We start from the raw sequence: 19925 nt of genomic DNA on the forward strand, positions 1-19925 counted from the left end.
ACCTCGGCCTCCCAAAGTGCTGGGATTACAGGCTTGAGCCACTGCACCCAGCCCTATTCAACATTCTTAAAGAAAAAAACTTTCAACCTAGAATTTCATATCCACCCAAACTTAGCTTCATAAGTGGAGAAATAAAATCCTTTACAAACAAGCAATTGCTAAGAGATTTCGTCACCACCAGGCCTGCCTTATAAGAGCTCCTGAAAAAAGCACTAAACATAGAAAGGAACAGTCAGTGCCAGCCACTCCAAAAACATACCGAATGGTAAAGACCAGCGACACAATGAAAAACTGCATCAACTATTGGACAAAACAACCAGGTAGCATCAAAATGGCAGGATCAAATTCACACATAAAAATATTAACCTTAAATGTAAATGGGCTAAATGCCCTGAACAGAAGACACAGACTGGCAAATTGGATAAAAAATCAAAACCCATTGGTGTGCTGTATCCAGGAAACCCATCTCATGTGCAAGGATACACATAGGCTCAAAATAAAGGCATGGAGGAAGATTTGCCAAGCAAATGGAGAGAGAAAAAAAAGCAGGGGTTGCAATCCAAATCTCTGATAAAATAGACTTTAAACCAACAAAGATCAAAAGAGACAAAGAAGGGCATTACATAATGGTAAAAGGATCAATGCAACAAGAAGAGCTAGAGATCCTAAATATATATGCACCCAATACAGGAACACCGAGGTACATAAAGCAAGTTCTTAACGACCTACATAGAGACTTAGACTCCCACACAAGAATAGTGGGAGATGTTAACACTCCACTGTCAATATTAGACAGGTCAACAAGACAGAAAATTAACAAGGATATCCAGGACTTGCACTCACATCTGGACCAAGCAAACCTAACAGACATGTACAGAGCTCTCCACACCAAATTTACAGAATATACATTCTACTCAGCACCACATCACATCTACTCTAAAATTGATCACATAATTGGAAGTAAATCACTCCTTGGCAAATACAAAAGAACGGAAATTATAACAAATAGTCTCTCAGACCACAGTGCAATCAAATTAGAACTCAGGATTAAGAAACTAACTCAGAACCTCATAACTTCATGGAAACTGAACAACTGGCTCTTGAATGTTGACTGGACAAACAATGAAATGAAGGCAGAAATAAAGATGTTCTTTGAAACCAACAAGAACAAAGACACAATGTACCAGAATCTCTGGGACACATTTAAAGCAGTATCTAGAGAAAAATTTATAGCAATAAATGCCCACATGAGAAGCAAGGAAAGATCTAAAATCAACACCCAATCATCAAAATTGAAAGAGCTAGAGGGGCAAGATAAAAAAAAAAACTCAAAAGCTAGCAGAAAACAAGAAATAACTAAGATCAGAGCAGAGCCGAAGGAGACAGAGACACAAAAATCCCTTCAAAAAATTAATAAATCCTGGATCTGGTTTTTTGAAAAGATCCATAAAATATACCACTAGCCAGATTAAGAAAAGAGAGAAGAATCAAATAAATGGAATAAAAAACATTAAAGGGGATATCACCACAGATTCCACAGAAATACAAACTACCATCAGAGATTACTACAAACAACTCTATGCACATAAACCAGAAAACCTGGAAGAAATGGATGAATTCCTGGACACTTGCACCCTCCCAAGCCTAAACCAGGAAGCAGTCAAAACCCTGAATAGACCAATAACAAGGGCTCAAATTGAGGCAGCAATTAAGAGTCTATCAACCAAAAAAAGCCCAGGTCCAGATGGGTTCACAGCCTAATTCTACCAGACATACAAAGAGGAGCTGGTACCACTTCTTCTGAAACTATTCCAAACAATGCAAAAAGAGGGAATCCTTCCCAAATCATTTTATGAGACCAACATCATCCTGATACCAAAACCCAGCAGAGGAGACTCAACAGAAAAAGAAAACTTCAGGCCAATATCCATGATAAACATAAACACAAAAATCTTCCATAAAATACTGGCAAACCGATTGCCACAGCATAACTCAAATGTCCATCAACAGCAGAATGGAAAAAATATATTGTGGTATAATCATATATTATTAGAATGGTATGTAACAATGAGAATGAATGAACCACAATATGAAGATGTAATTAATTTCTTGCACATAATGCTGAGCAAATGAAGACAGGTTTTAAAAAGTTACATTTTGTATGATTCCATTTATATGAAGTTCGGAATTAAGCAAAACCATCTTAGATGATAGAAGTAAGAACAGAGGTTTCTTTTGGAAGGGTGAGATATGACAGGCAGTGGGCTTGCAGGCATTTCTGAGGATGCTGTTAATATTCTATTTCTTGATCTGGGTAATGGTTACAGGGATCTTGTCACTTTGCTAAAATTTATCAGATTGTGCACTTATTATTTATATTCGTTCCTGTATAAATGGCATACTCAAATAAAAACTTCTAAAAATGAAATTAAACACAGACACCTACATTGCTTTCCATTTTCCTGCTGCAAGGAGAAGCAAATTCTGCTGACGTTGCTGCTTTCGGTTTCGTTTCTAAACTGGGAGCATTTGAGGAAATCTGGCCAGGAGTAATTCACCATCCCCAGGACCGATTCACAGCCTTCTTTTGCGGCCTCACAGAAGGACCTACAGGGCAGGAGTCCATGACTGAAAAAAAAAAAAAGAGAGAAAGGTGAAAAATTAATGTATACAGAACAGTTTTTGAAATAATAGTGAAATTAAAGTTAATTTATACTTACTATAGTCAGCAACTTAAATTTTTACATTCAGTCCAATGACAATGATTTTAGCTACTCTATTGTCTTGATTCTAGAAGAAATAGCTAATTCTACATCATCTAACTATTTCTTGTAGGTGTATTCATCACAATTTTTTTAAATATTTACTGAGCTAAAATATAGTCATCAGCCTAAAACAGCTTGATTAATATCAAAGGGGAAAATTAACATGGAAATGAAGGCCTTCAAATTGCAAAGGCAGAAGTAGGTCAAAAACAAGTTCTTGTATTTTTATCTTTCCTTTGAGAAATTCAAGTATCTCTGAAAGGCAGCAGAGAGTAAGCTGTTCCATTATTAACTTCCCCAGCCTCCCTGGAAAAGGAACATAATGCAGGTGAGTGGCAACTTGGAAGACCTTGTGCAGTTATTTATCTTTTCAGATGTCATCTGCAAAATAAAAAAATGCAAGTAATTGTCTGTTAATAGTAGCCCCTGGAGCTTATCTTTATTCACTTACATGACATGAAACAGTCCTAGATCCACACCTCTGTGGATGGAGATGGGATACTAACAAAGTCAAGGCCATGGACTTGCTTCCTTGCAGACTCAGGTAACTTTCTACGCTACAGCTATAGGCTGCGTCTCTCACCCTGGCTGGTCAACTGGTAAAGGAATTTCAAATAGTTTTAAGGAAGCTGGGAAAGAAAATATACATGTCAGTTAAATCAAAGTATGTACTTCACAAATGTAGAGTCAACAAGGTATCACAGAATTGTGCAGTATTCGATATGTAACAAACTTTAAACAGTACCTTAAACAATCCATCACATGAAATAGTTCCAGGGAGATTCTAGATGGATTTGAGGTCAAACAGCTCCCAATGGCAGAAGCAGGAATAGAATTTTGGTGCTTTAAGTTTCAGGACACATTTTACCTACTCTCCCTAGCTCTTTTCTTATAAGGACCTGATCATTGGGCTTTCAAAACTCCTTGATCAGATAAGCACATTTATAATACCCCATTCATATTTCTACAGATTACAAAAACATAGAGGGATATGCCAGCCATTGAGATCAAATGGAACAAACAGGGTCTGTAAAATAACCTTGGGGGAGAGATCTTTGTACATAAAAATGAAAAGGGAACCTCAGCCATTACATTCAGAAAAAAATATTTTACCTTCATCTCAGAAAGTCACCTTAAAACTGAGTATCCTTTAGAATACTGATATTCTTATAATTATCTACATACATTTATATGTAACCAAATTCAATAATGAAGATGTTGAAGAAGAGGTTTTGTATTTGAAGGAATTAGCTTCAGCATATAAAATGTGAATTTGTTCAGTGAAGTTACTTGGTATAAAGAAGACACCTGAAATATATTAGATATTTCTAAGACTGAGAAAGGATCACTTAAATAACACTTTTTAAATATTTCCTGCCTGTCCTGAATCTTATCCCAGAGAAGTTAGCAAATATATTTTCTCAGTTAAAACTAGGATACACAATTAAGGAATGTGGAGTATATAAAATTACTTATTCTTTGCCAGACATCGTTCTTAGTGCCACACACACATCATCTCATTGATTTCTCAGAACAGGATGAGTAATAGGTGTTATTACTCATCCCCAATACACAAATAAGGAAAATGAAGCACAGAAAAATAAGGCATTTGTCCAAGTTCACTGAGGGAATGAGTGTCAGAGTTAGGATTAGAACTCGGGCAGATTGGCCCAGGACCTATTCTATCTACTGTATTACAGGTAAGTCCTAATTTCATGAATGCATGTCTTGAAAGCACAACACAATTTTTTTTTTTAAATGGAGCCTGGCTTTGTCACCCTGGCTGGATTACAGTGGCACCTGCAAGCTCCACCTCCTGGTTTCAAGTGATTCTCCTGCCTCAGCCTCCCGAGTAGCTGAGATTACAATGTGTGGCCTCGTCCAGCTAATTTTGTATTTTAAGTAGAGATGGGGTTTCAACATGTTGGTCATGATGGTCTCGAACTTCTGACCTCAAGTGATCGCCTGCCTTGGCCTCCCAAAGTGCCAGGATAACAGGCATAAGCCTCTGCACCCAGCAGAGAGTGCAAATCTTGATATGCACTTTCTGAGTGGCACCATCATATACATGATGCGTGAGATTTCCCTTCATTCTACAAAAACCTAGTAAATGTGCATTGAATCAGTATTTGTCAAAGGGGCTAAGGGACACAAAGAAAGGGTAAAGACATTTCTGCTTTCTTCTGTAGGTGCCAGCCAGCCCACAGTAAAGCTGTAAAACAAGCTAGGCTTGTCTGGTGTTCCTCCTTTGCCTCCCAGTCCTTGGCCAGGATCCCAGTGTCCCAATGCCATCCTGATCACCCTGATGCCAGCACCCCACCCAGATGGCCACCTCTACCAGAGTGCTTGAAACATATTATTCCCTTTCTACAATCAAAACTGCCCTCCTAATTGCAGCTGATTTCAATTAGGCTTTCAAATAAGAAAATGGATGAAAAAATACAGAGTAATACATAAGTACAGATGAACACTTAACCCTCCCCGAGACTTTTGCATCATTAGAAGAAGACTGCTCACTGGGGCAAAGGAATCTCTAACTGATGAAATTCCAGATATTATTTAAAGGGTAAAAAAATCATTCAACATTTTTTTGAAGATGAGAAAAATGTCTGCAAAACTGAATAACACTCTGGAGCACAACTCTCCCAAGTGGTTCCTGGAGCTTTCTTCATTTCTGAAAGTAATTTTTTTTAATCATTCCATATCTTTTCTTAGAATCTTTTAGGGTAACAAAAATGAAGTTTCATGCAGGAGGCCAGCACACTGTTCTCAAGTTCTAAAGTTAAGTCTTTAATTCAGAAATGGACTCACTGTCATTGACTCTTATGGTGGTCATTTATTCTGCAGGAATGCCTCAGTCTATCACCTGCAGCTTTCACATGGCCACTCCTCCACTGTTTGAGCTTGGGCCAACAGTCCACTCATGCCAAGACTCAGTTTCCTCACTTGAAAAATGAGGGTTTTGGAAGAGCTGGAGTGCGGACCATTTTTCATAGTCCTTTTACTACTAACATTCTGGGTCAAAATTCATTCTTTAAGGCAGTGTTTCTCAGAGGAGCACTGATAATCCCACCAGCTTTGCTAAATTTCAAAAGGTAACAGGCATTTTTCTCAAGATTTGTTCTGGGAATATATAGAGACATTAAAATACCATTAGGCTCTCCATTCTAAAAATAGGGCCTAAGAAAAATGTCTACAGTGTTTCCAAATATTTCTCTTAAGAGGTATAACCAACTGCGACCCATAAGCTTTAAATTGCTGAACCAGGATATGTGAAATAGTGACAGAGTATTAATAAATAGCAGCACTTTCAAACAGTGAGCAATATGAGGAGTAATTTGTTCTTGCATTGCATAAAATTCAACTGTCTATGGAAGGTTGAAGCATTTTGCTTTTCATCACATGGAACACAGTGGTGAGATAGGCCACACTATTTTGGAATATGTGTCTATATCCAGGCAACAGACTAATGACCTTAAAACAGTGGTCTGCACAGGGAAGGAGTCCACTTTGGCTATCTAAAAACTATTTTAAAACTGTGATTATTTTAAACTGATGTCTGAAGTAAATTTGGTGTTATGCAAAAGTCCCTAGTACATTTCAATTAAAGTTAAAGCAGAGAGCTTTTATTCTACCTCTATTACTATTTGTTGAAACACTTGATAATTGTATGAATAATACACTATATAGTGATAGTGAAGTTTTTATGGTGTTTTCACTAGGAAGGGTGTTCTAAAATGATTTATCTACCAAAAATTGTAGAGTTTATCTATAAAAATTTAGAGAATTTATCTTCCAATAATTGTGTTACAATGCACATAACAAAACTACTGTATAGATTTTATCTGCAAAAAAACAAGTTCTGATAAGAACATAAAGTTTAAATTTTTAAATAAGTCATAGCTACAAAGCAGGCTTATATGGTTAATGGATTTTTAAGTTTTATAAATCTCTTTTCTCTTAACTTTTTATTTTGAACTACTGTTAGACTTACAGAAAAATTATAAATATAGTACAGAAAATTTCCATATATCCTTGATCCAGAGTCCCCTAAGGTAAACATCTTATATAACCATAGTATGATTATTAGAACCAGGAAATTCGCATTGATACCATACCTTTAACTAGACTAAGGACCTTATTTGAATTTTGTCAGGATCTCCATTTAGGATCCTACATTGCATTTAATTGTCACTTTTTACTTTTGGCAAATAAACTAATCTTTAAATATATTAGGAGAACTCAGAATTTAAAACTCTTTTTTCTGGAAAAAAAAAAAAAAACAGAATCTTTGTGACAGGTGGATTTTAAGATGCCCCCCAATGATCTCTGCTTCCTGGTATTCATGCCCTGTATAATTCCCTCGTTTGGAGTGTGAGTTGCCTGACTGATTTGCTCCCAACCAATAGAAGGTAATGGCATGCCAATTTCGTCATTAGTCTACATATGATTGTGACTTCTATCTTGCTAAGAGACTCTCTCCCTTATTGGCTTTGTCATATTGAGGAGACCCACATGGCAAGGACCTGAAGGTGGCCTCTGGCTGATAGCCACCTAGGAACTAAGGCCCTCCAACCAAAGCCTTTAAGGAAATGAAGTTCTTCCAACAATCACATGAACTTGGAAGTTGATCCTTCCCAAGTCAAGCCTTCAGATAAGACCCCAACCCTGCCAACGTCTTTATTTCACCAATGTGACAGACCCTAAAGCACCTGGCTGGGCCACTCCCAGATTTTTGACCCACAGAAATTTGTGCAATAATATATGTGTGTTGTTTTATAAGCTGATAGGTTTGTGGTAATTTGTTATGCAACAATATATAACTAATACACTTTTCTTGACACATCACGTTGTCAGAGGCATGCTACTGAGTTTAATGACCTATTCATTGACAAGATTCATACAATCATCTTTTTAAAAATACATTCTTAAATTTGTCTTTATTAGGCTGAGCTGTTCAGTGAACAATGCTCACCAAATCATAGTCACAGCTCCCGAAGCTGCAGACCTTACTTAGTCATGAAGAGAATGTTAATGTGGAAGAGTCTTCCAAGATAATCTACTCCCACTTTCTCCTATTGCATTATGAGGAAATTAAAGCTTAAACAGATTTCATAGCCAAATACTGTGACTCCAGCCCAGTGCTCCTAAATATCTTGCCTATCTGACCTCCTTGCATAATCCATGAGCAACAGATAACACAGAAACACAAATCAATAAATGACAACACTACTGGAAAACCCAAATAACAATAGATGGCTTGTTCTCCCTATGATGGGCCAACTGCATTGGTTTCCTATGTCAGCATATTGCGGTGCCCTCAAGAGACCTTATAAGAGGTTGGGGTTAGTGGGGTATGAGAGAGGCAGGAAAGTGGTTTCTTGGTTTCTACTCCACTAAATGTGGGGATGGAAAGCTGTGCAAGGGAATTTTTACATGTGTCATCATCTCCCATCAGAAGATAAATAATGGAAGCAACTGGGGTATTTTTTGGTCACGTTGGCCTGACTCTAAAATCCAGGACTGTGTCATTCTTTATCTTCATTTGCAATAGTCATGATCCTACCAAGAATGAGGTGAGCCACTAAAGCAAGATCACTGCAGAATGTTTAATGAAAGGGCTCTGATCTCCTACTCCTACAGAGCGAAAAAGTACAGCAGGGTTTAGAAAAATCAACAAGGGATAGTACAGCAGGCTGGAGCTATTAGCACACTTGGTTTAAGAGACAAGGGGAAGGAGAATTTTCTGGAACTTGAAGAGAGTTGTTTAAGGAAGGCTGCTTGATAGGGATTGTGGCCTCTTATAGCAGGTTGCAGCCAACCCATGTAACCTAGCAGAAAGGAAACCAGGGGATCACTACCCAACCTGCCTATCCTCCCGCACTCTGATCTCATGTGGTGGTTTCCATTGGCTGAACCTAACAGGAAGCTAGAAAATTAGCCACTGTTGAAGTGGCTTCTCCTCGGAAGAGCTGGGATAGAGGAGGGTGGAAAGTAGATGTGGAGAAGTAAATGAGAAATAGCCAACACAAAGCTGCATGCCCTATGCCTAGAGAAAGCTCAGCAAATACTTGTCAAGGGATAAAACGCAGTGGCGTGTGAGCAGATAGCTCACTATGATTAGCTTGAGATCTGGTAGGAGCGTTTACACCACAAGAATCAGCAAAGCCTACAAATAATGGTTTTGTTATTGGTTTGTTTTTTTCTTTTTCAGGGATCCAATTTACCAGCACACCACTGAATAAAAGCCTCAATCATGTCATCTATTACAGAAGGAAAGCCGTTTTCATTTCCACTCAAGAGAAAATTTCTGCCAGCAACTTCTTGAACCAAAGTAAGAAATGGTCTCAATATTAACTCCTTTTCCATCACTACCGCCACTCCTCTTTCATATACATTATTTTTTCAGGGGGTATAGCTCAGAGGTAGAGCATCTGACTGCATATAAATCACGTTTTTGGTGGTAATACCACCTACCTGTCTCCAAGTCCAAAAACCTTTCTAGTCAACTTCGCCATGCATATGCAAATAATCACTAAATACTGCCAGTCTTACTTCCTTAAAATCCTTCAACTCCATTTTCCCTTCTCTCCTATTTTATTTTCTAGAAAAAAAAATTAAACCAGCTGTATTCTCTCTAATATAAGGTAGATCTGGCTGTTACTCCACCTCAGTTGCCTTTTTCTCCCACCTTGTTTACATGGCAAATTTTTCTTTTTCCTCCAAAATTAATTTCAGCAGTTACCTCCTCACTGCTAGTAGCCTTCCCTAACAATACCAGATAAAATGAATTCCTACCCCTTTTGTGTAGCCCCCCTACACCTTGTGAACCAATTACATTTTACAGCAATTTAATTGTGTTTGTGTCTGGTCCTCTATTATGCTGAGCCCCTTGAAGACAGTATTATGTTTTATTGATTTCCATATCCCAGCATCTAGCAGTGTGCCTGGCACATTGCAGGCACCAATAAGTGTTTGCTAAAGAAATAAATAAATTGATAATTTTCCCATTATCTTTGTTGAGTAAACTGATGCCAGGGGCTGAGGCAGAGCTAGTTCCTGGTAAGACCCTCTATCCCTCCCTTACGGCTGGGCCTCTGACCCACACTTCCAACCTTGGCAACAGTAACTGCTTGCAGGACTAATCCCATCATGATCTTTTTCCCACTTTAGTCAATTACCACAGGACACTCAGTATATTGGCTCTTCCTCACCTCACGGACTTCCATATCCTCATGGATCAAATGTAAGCTTTGCAGTAAGGTTTCCTGAACAACACTGCTTAAAATTGCACCTCTTATCACCATACCCCCACCCTCCCAAAGCTCTCCATTCCCCTGCTTTGCTGTTTTCATTGCACTTATCACTATCTGCTAAACGAGGATTTATTTATTATCTGCCTATTCAATTTGCTTACTGCCTACCTCTCACCCATATAGCATAAGCTCCATGAAGCCAAGGATATTTTATTTCATTTGCAGCTCTATCCCTCCTGGGCACAATCAGCACCCCATAATTATCTGTTGAATAAGTAAATGAATCACATGCAGATGCGATTCCTGCCTGAGAGAAAGCTATCAGTAGCAAAGTTGGGAGGAGAACCTAACTCCCAACTTAATGGGGTGTACAAAAAGCTCACACTACCCTGCCTACGAGGTACCCACCACTTCAGGTCAGCAAGCTCTACATGCTGCATAATTTTAAATAATTCCCACATAAAAGTTAAATTCAGTAAGTTGTTGTAAATGAAAAGCCTACAGACTGAGGGTCTTGTTTATATGCCAATAGTAGTGTGTCACTCTTAAAATAGAAAAACTTGAGAAAATGCTAACAGACAGAAAATAGAGAAACTTGAAAAAAATACTGACAGGGAAAATACTTAACACAGTTTGAATTATGGGCTTGAATAATGTAAAAACCACACAGCCACTCTGAAAGAGAATCTAAAATTCCATAATCTTTTAACAAAACGTTCCGGATTCTCATTAATATTTGGCATACTTACCAGGGCCCCGGGGTTGAAAGATTAACAGATCACAAAAGAAACTTACAATTGTTTAATTATTTTGCAGAACATGTTTTGATTTTTACACATTATAAAATAACGCCATAAATATGGATCTTCGAATAAACTGAATCACAAATATTATTTATAGGTTCTAGTCAGAGCTACATAATACCAATGAATTATTGAGGAGAAAAGTACTGCACAGAGCTTGATGAAATGTGTGTGCTTGTGACACGGTAAGTAACATGACAAGGCATTTTTAGAAACATTTGATCTGTCACGGCCTGATTCTCTAGTTTTACATCTTTGCAAAATGAAAGTAATCAGAATTACATGACTGTATCTTACCTATGCTTTGAGCCATTTTGGCTCATAAAATGAAACCTCATCTATCACTTCATATTTTATGTATAATGCCAAAAAAGCAACTATGTCACCAGTGTTGCCTGATGTTGAAAAGGGAACGTTGCTACAACCAGTCACCTGAACAGCCAGGTATCCAGAACTGGTGGGGCTGACTGCTGTTTCCAGGTTAGCAGACAAATTCAGGAAAGTAAGCAGCAAATGACTTTCACAATATTTCTTTGGTAATAGCAGCAATGCTCATCCTTTTTGTTTGACTATTGATCTATATACATTTTAGAAATTATAATTATGAAAATGTTTTATTCTTTAATGTTTCCATTTATTCCAAAATGTGAAATCATTTGGGGCATAGGTAACTTAACGTCTAGAGCCTGAAATTCTGTTTTCTACCATGAACTGTTTAAGCAAAGACCAATCCACCCAAGACACAGAGGGTCTTAGGAGCTAAGCAGATGACAGCTCCTCCCCAGGGTGATAGCCTGTAAATATTTGTTTAATATTTGTTTAGGTGAGAAACAGGATTTGCACTGATGAGAAAGAGGACTTTAGGTAGCAGGATCCCAGTTTGCATACTCAACTCAGTAAAGCAGAAGTCCTGCAGTTAACTCAACCCATTCCTTCTGAAGGCAGTTAGGTGACCAGTTGCTGCTACTGGATATGAACCAACATATGTCAACACAATCTCCCTCAAAACCTTCAAGTAGATTCTATGATTAGTATTCCAAAGCAAACATAAACATGTTTTTTGAGAAAAACCTATGCTAAGCTTAATTTTCTTCATCTTATTTCATGAGTTTTTAGAGCTCCTTATTCATCAGGGCCATAGGCCACTGTAAATGGACCTCCCTCTCAACCCAGTGAGAAACTAATTAACGTTACGACGCTGGATTCCTTACCCTAGTGTCTCCAGTAAGTTCTCATCAGTCGGTTTAAATACCTCCAGTAACAGCAAACTCATCATTTCCTTAGATGACAATTCTATATTTATAGTTTATTATCCATAAAATTCTTTCCTTACTTAAGTAGGAATTTACTTGTCAATGACTTTCAATTACTGATTCTATTAATATGTTTGCTCTGTAAAGGAACACAGAAAAAGTATGCTCTCCTTCCATCTCATGGCCCAGAAACATTTGAGAACAGCCACGGTGCACCCTCAGAGCTTCGCACCCCCAGTTCCCTTAAGTATTGTTCACATGAACAGATTCTCAATCGCTATTCTCGTCAGTATCCTCTAGACATTTCATTTTTGTTTTCTTTCTGTTCTTTATATAAACCTTAATGCTAAGGTTTTCAATTAGAAAATCTTTTTACCTGAGTGCATATGAGTTAATATTAAGAAGCTCAGAGCTGCCAAGCCAGTCTTCAGGCACAATCTAGTGATTCCTCATCCATTGGGCCCAGGATTTTAACAGAGATGGAGAAGTAAGAGTTAATTCAGTATCTTTTAGCTGGTTATTCTGCCAACCAGTTCATCAGTGTTGACTGATTTTATAAAGGGAAGCTCAGGAGCTTCAAAACAAAGCTCAGTTATCTCTGGCAATATTATCCAAGTCACCTTAAAGTTTCAATTCCTTTAGTATACATACAAAATTTGATTTATACAAAAATTTTAGGGACATATAGATTACACAAAAAATTAGTACAACTATAGTCAACATATTTCAAACTATCATTAACCTAGACATTTAGTTGGATTCCCTGACTGAAGAGTTCATTTATTTATTCCTTTACTCAAACAAATATTTAATGAGCACCAGCTATATATTGGGCAGTGTTCCAAACAACAGGCATACAATGATGTACAAAGGCAACAAGTTCTCTGCCACTGTGGAGCTTGTAAGAGAGGCAATATATAAACAGCCAAAAGGAAATATATCCGTGCCATGGTGAAAAATAACAGGCCCTATTGAGGGTGATCAGAGATGTCTCTGCAGAGATGTCTTCTGAGAAGAGGGCTTAGTGTGTGGAGAAAGATACTACCGGGCAAAAGAAGCATTACGTGCAAAAAAAAGCTAGAAAGAGGTTGGCATTTTTGAGAGGTAGAAAGGAAAGTCAGTGCAACTAGAGCAAGGTCTACAACACTAGAGGAGCAAAGAAGGCTTCAGAAACTATGGCAAAGACGTATCACTGGCAACGGGCAGTGCTGTGCTTTGAATCAAGTGTCATCTGCCCCCAGACTTTGAATTGCATTCTCTGCAGTTGCCAGATGAAATTCTTTAATCTTCAGTGAACACACATAATATAAAATTGGGGTAAAAGTATGGTGTTTTTCAAGAAGCTCATTTAAGGAAACTCATTTGGTTCTCACTGGAAATCTACCAGTCTTAAGTACACTAAAGAAAACTGTAATATATATGGAAAAGTGAGTACATGACAGAAAACATGTAGTTTCCATGCTTCGGGTGTAAATTTTAATCTTAGTCATTGGCTAAATAAAATTTTTTATATAATTGCTCTGGATATTAAGAATATTTGTTTAGGACCTAGTGGCACCTCAGTATGTCAGAGAGAAAAATAAATGGCCATCACTTCAAATTCTTAATGTTGAGATTTCATTTCATGAGCATGGAATATCTCTGCAAAGTACTGGAACATATAAGCAAGGTGGAGACAATCTGCTGGGTCTCCTCCATTTCAATTAGTCTGTTTTGCAGTACATGGTACATACATTTATTAAAAGCAGACACAGTCTAAAGTAGAAACTGTGAAAGTTCATTATTATAACATACAATATAGTAGATGAGGATCTGAGGTCTCAAAGGATTCAGATTTAAAACATTTATACATACCATTACAATATTTTTAAATTAAGTTTTAAATAGTATTAAGTAGGTATTGTCTCTTGGATGAAATACAAATAAATTTTCATTATTTGCATAGCAGAATAAATTAGTATGATGAATGATCCAAAATAAGGAAATATATAAGAAAAATATGTGTGACTTTAGAATATTTTTATAATACATTTTATTTCTCTAAACGTACTGTGCTTATTAAATTTAACTTGCATATCCCACACTTACACTAAGTGACAGCAATAAGCATTGGTCTGAAATTGCAATTATAAAATCAAATATAATAATAAATACAGGGCCGGGTGCAGTGGCACACACCTGTAATCCAACCACTTTGGGAGGCTAAGGGGGGTGGATCACTTGAGGTCAGGAGTTTGAGACTAGCCTGGCCAACATGGTGAAACCCCGTCTCTACTAAAAATATAAAAATTAGCCGAGTGTGGTAGCGGGCATCTGAAATCCCAGCTACTCAGGAGGCTGAGGCAGGGAGAATTGCTTGAACCGAGGAGGCAGGAGTTGCAATGAGCCGAGATCGCACCACTGCACTCCAGCCTGAGCAACAGAGCAAGACTCTTTTTCAAAATAAATAAATAATAATAAATGGAATAATAAAAAATAAAATAAGTCCACACAGGATAGCTGAAAACTAATATAATAATGGATATCATTATTCATTAAAATAGAAAGTTAAAAATGACCATGTTAGCACACTTATCACAATGAATCAGTCAGGGGAAAAGCAAAGTGTACCTAAAAGGGCCCTTAAACTATGAGCAGCTTAAGTAGAAATTTACAACTGATAATTCAAGGAGAGACTGAATTATAATCAGGAGAATGATAAAAATGAATTAGAGACTACTGGAAGCTGAATGTACTTTCTTTTATTATCTTAATTTATGTATACACAAGAGCCTATAGAAAAATTAAAGGAAAGGATGGTAAATGAAATTATTAAAAATCAAGCAGAAATGGAACTGACATCCAGCTCCAGAAGCTCTATGTAGTCTACTTAATTTTGTTTTAATCTGTATAGTATTCTACATTCTTTGTAATCCTTCAATACTTTGAATACTTAGCATATGTTAGCAATACTTATTTTATTAATGATTAATAAATAATTGATAATTAATATTAATTATTCATATTATAATTAACAAATAATACTTAGAATATGTTAGGAATGCTTATTTCATTAATAATTAGCTAATATTAATAAAATAATAATTGATAATATTTTAATAACAATTTATAAGTAGTTAATAATTATTAATGAGTAACCTTCACATTTCATTAGTACTACCTATCCTTTTCAATCTACTATCTTATAACTGTTGATGACATTTATTGAGCTCCTCTGTAAGAGCCAGGCACTGTTCCAAGTATGCTTTATCACTTAATCCCCACATTAACTTTGTAAAGTAAATACCACTACTATATACTTTCACAGATGAGGGGCCTGTTGCATTTGCCTCTCTAGCTTCCTTTCTCAACCACTACTGTGTGTTGAATGGTGTCCCCCAGAAAAAAATATGTTCATGTCCTAACTCCTGGAAGCTGTGAATATTATCTTATTTGGAAAAAGGGTCTTTGTTGACGTAATGAAGAATCTTGAGATGAAGATGTCATTTTGGATTGTCTGGGTGGGCAGGAAATTCAATGACAAGTGCCCACACAAGAAACAAAAGAGGAGAAGACACAGACATACAGAGGAGAAGACCATGTGAAGGTGAAGGCAGAGGCAAACACGATTTGGCCATAAGTCAAGGAACATCTGAAACCACCAGAAGTTGGCAAAGGAAGGAAATGAGTTCTTTCAGGAGCCCCAGAAGAAGGGGATGGCCTTGCCAGGCTTTGAACTTCAAGCCTCCAGAACAGGAAGAGAATAAATGTCTGTGTTTAGGCCACACAGATTGTAGTCATTTGCTATGGCAGCCCTAGGAGACCCTCACAACCACCCTTTCATACTACTGCAGTCTAGGAACATAAAGGGCATCTTCACTACCACCCCATCTTTTCACTCATGGGGAAGGCCTAATAGTACATCTCTTTCTTCATACTGTGAAAACACCTGAAACTGATAGTTTACGACAAAACATTTTCCTGAATGCTGTTGGGTAATAGTTCTTCAGTTACTTCTACAATTCAGAATCTACTGTTTTTATTCTACCTCAATGCTATACCAGCGTAGGCTTTTTCCAGTTAAAATAATAAATGCTTTCCCCTTATTCCACGCATATGTTATACATTAATCAAATCAGTACAAATAGCATGGAATGTATTTGCACTTCAAAATGCAATTCAAAGGGACATTACAACTGATGCTACAGAAATACAAAGGACCATGAAGATTATTATGACAATTATATGCCAATTGATTAGATAACCTAGAAGACATGAATAGATTATTTGACATGCACAACCTACCAAGATTAATTATGAAAAAATGGAAAATATAACAGACTAACAATGAGTGAAGAGATTGAATTAGTAATAAAAGTCTCCCATCACGATCAAGTCAGCTTCATCCCAGGGATGCAAGGCTGGTTCAACATCCACGAATCTATAAATGTAATCCACCACATAAACAGAACCAAAGACAAAAACCACATGATTATCTCAATTGATGCAGAGAATGCCGTCCGCAAAATTCAACAGCGTTTTATGCTAAAAACTCTCAATAAACTAGGTATCAATGGATCGTATCTCAAAATAATAAGAGCTATTTATGACAAACCCACAGCCAATATCATACTGAACGGGCAAAAACTGGAAGCATTCCCTTTGAAATCTGGCACAAGACAAGGATGCCCTATCTCATCACTCCTATTCAACATAGTATTGGAAGTTCTGGCTAGGGCCATCAGGCAAGAGAAAGAAATAAAGGATATTTGAATAGGAAAAGAGGACATCAAATTGTCCCTGTTTGCAGATGACATGTTTGTATATTTAGAAAACCCCATCATCTCAGCCCAGATTCTCCTTAAGCTGATAAGCAACTTCAGCAAAGTCTCAGGATAAAAAAATCAATGTGCAAAAATCGAAAGCATTCCTATACACCAATAATAGACAGAGAACCAAATCATGAGTGAACTCCCGTTCACAATTGCAACAAAGAGAATAAAATACCTAGGAATACAACTAACAAGGGATGTGAAGGACCTCTTCAAGGAGAACTACAAACCACTGCTCAAAGAAGTAAGAGAGGATGAAAACAGATGGAAAAACATTCCATGCTCATGGTTAGGAAGAATCAATATTGTGAAAATGTTCATAATGTCAGAAGTAATTTATAGATTCAATGCTATCCCCGTAAAGCTACCAATGACTTTCTTCACAGAATTGGAAAAAACCACCTTAAACTTCATATGGAACGAAAAAAGATCCCGCATAGCCAAGACAATCCTAAACAAAACAAAAACGAAAACAAAAACAAAAGCAAAGCTGGAGGCATCACACTACCTGACTTCAAACTACATTAAAAGGCTACTATAATCAAAACAGCATGGTACTGGTACCAAAACAGAGATCTAGACCAATGGAACAGAACAGAACAGCCCCATCAAAAAGTGGGCAAAGGATATGAACAGACACTTTTCAAAAGAAGACATTTATGCAGCCAACAAACATGAAAAAAAGCTCATCATCACTGGTCATTAGAGAAATGCAAATCAAAACCACAATGAGATATCAACTCACACCAGTTAGAATGGCAATCATTAAAAAATTAGGAGAAAACAGATGCTGGAGAGGATGTAGAGAAATAGGAATACGTTTACACTGTTGGTGGGAGTGTAAATTAATTCAAACATTGTGGAAGACAGTGTGGCAATTCCTCAAGGATCTAGAAATAGAAATACCATTTGACCCAGCAATCCCATTACTGGGTATATACCCAAAGGATTATAAATCATTCTGTTATAAAGATGCATGCACACGTATGTTTATTGTGGCACTGTTCACAATAGCAAAGACTTGGAACCAATCCAAATGCCCATCAATGATAGACTGGATTAAGAATATGTGGCACACATATACCATGGAATACTATGTAGCCATAAAAAAGATGAGTTCCTGTCCTTTGCAGGGACCTGGATGAAACTGGTAACCATCATTCTTAGCAAACTGACACAAGAACAGAAAACCAAACACTGCATGTTCTCACTCATAAGTGGGTGTTGAACAATGAGAACACATGGACACAGGAAGGGAAACATCACACACTAGGGCCTGGGAGGTGGGGGGATAGGGGAAGAATAGCAGGGGGTGGGGTGATTGGGGAGGGATAGCATTAGGAGAAATACCTAATGTAGATGATGGGGCAATGAATGCAGAAAGCCACTACCATGGCACATGTATATCTGTGTTAACAAAGCTGCACAATCTGCACATGTACTCCAGAACTTAAAGTATAATTTAAAAAGTTTTTAAAAACTGCCATTAAAAAAAAAAAGTCTCCCATCAAAGTAAAGCCCAGGACCTGATGGTTTCACTGCTAAATTTTATGAAACATTTAAAGAAGAGCTAATACCAACTCTTCTCAGACGCTTCCAAAAAATTGAATAGGAGAGAATACTTCCAAACTCATTACTCTGACACCAAAACTAGATAAAAACAGAACAAAAAAAGAAAATTACAGGCCAATATCCCTGATGAACATAGATGCAAAAATCCTAAACAAAATACTATCAAACAAAGTTCAAACAAACATTAAAAAAAACACTCACCATGATCAAATGGGACTCATCACAGGTATGAAAATGTGGCCGAACATAAGCAATTAAATAAACATGATACATCATATTTGTCCTTCACAGAATGAAGGACAAAAACATATGATCACAACAATAAATGCAAGACAAGCATTTGACAAAATTCAAGATTCATTCGTGATAAAAAAGAAATCTCAACAAATTAGGTATAGAAGAAAAGTGCTTCAACACAATAAAGATGAAAAACCGACAGCTAACATCATACTCAATGTACATGTTTATTGAATTTTAAAAGTGTTTCCTTTAAATCCGAAATAAAACAAGGATACCCAATCTAATTACTTTTATTCAACATAGCATTAGAAATTCTGGTCAGAGCAATTAGGCAAGAGAAAGAAAAAGACATCCAAATTGGAAAGAAAAATATTAAATTGTCCCTGTTTGCAGACAACATGACCTTACACATATAGAAAACCCTAAAGAAAATCCCAAAGACTTCACGTGCATGTGCGCGTGTGCGCGTGCGCAAACACACACACACACACACACACACACACACACACACTGTTAGATCTATAAACAAATTCATTAAAGTAGCAGGTTACAAAATCAATAACAAAAAAAAATCAATAGGACTTCTATACACACACAGCAAACTATCTGAAAAATATATTTTAAAAACACAATCCTGCTTACAATAGCTATAAAAAAACTTCAGAATAAATTTAATCAAGGAAGTGAAAGATCTCTACACTAAAAATTATAAACATTGAAAAAAATTGAAGAAGGCACAAATAGAAAGATAGGCATGTTCATGGATTGGAAGAATTCATATTGTTAATATGTCCATACTACCCAAAGTGATCTACAGAGTCAATGCAATTCCTATCAAAATACCAATGACATTTTTCACAGAAATAGAAAAAATAATCCCCAAATTAGCATGGAACCACAAAAGACAAATTAGCCAAAGCAAACTTGATCAAAAAAAAATAAATAAAGCTGGAGGCATCACACTACCTAACCTCAAAATATACTGTAAAGCATTGTGATATGGTTTTGCTGTGTCCCCAACCAAATCTCATCTTGAATTGCAGTTCCCATAATCCCCACTTGTCACAGGAGGGACCCTGTGGGAAGTATCTGAATCATTGGGGCAGTTACCCCCATGCTGCTGTTCTCATGATAGTAAGTGAGTTCTCATGAGATCTGATGGTTTTATAAGGGACTTTTCCTCCTTTTGCTCAGCACTTCTCCTTCCTGCCATCGCGTGAAGAAG

The 19925-nt window shown here is 37.0% G+C and overlaps 1 protein-coding gene across 1 annotated transcript in view; it reads right to left on the minus strand.

Annotated features, from left to right (window-relative positions):
* The window catches only part of CORIN (corin, serine peptidase), a 256114-nt gene that overhangs the window by 142775 nt on the left and 93414 nt on the right, over positions 1-19925 (minus strand). Inside the window, exon 5 of the mRNA XM_032274329.1 lies at positions 2447-2628. Within this exon, the coding sequence (XP_032130220.1) occupies positions 2447-2628 (182 nt within the window). The remainder of the gene's footprint in view (positions 1-2446; positions 2629-19925) is intronic.

This window comes from Sapajus apella, unplaced genomic scaffold, assembly GCF_009761245.1.
Source record: "Sapajus apella isolate SASKATOON/1434 unplaced genomic scaffold, GSC_monkey_1.0 scaffold5, whole genome shotgun sequence".
Lineage (NCBI taxonomy): Eukaryota > Metazoa > Chordata > Mammalia > Primates > Cebidae > Sapajus > Sapajus apella.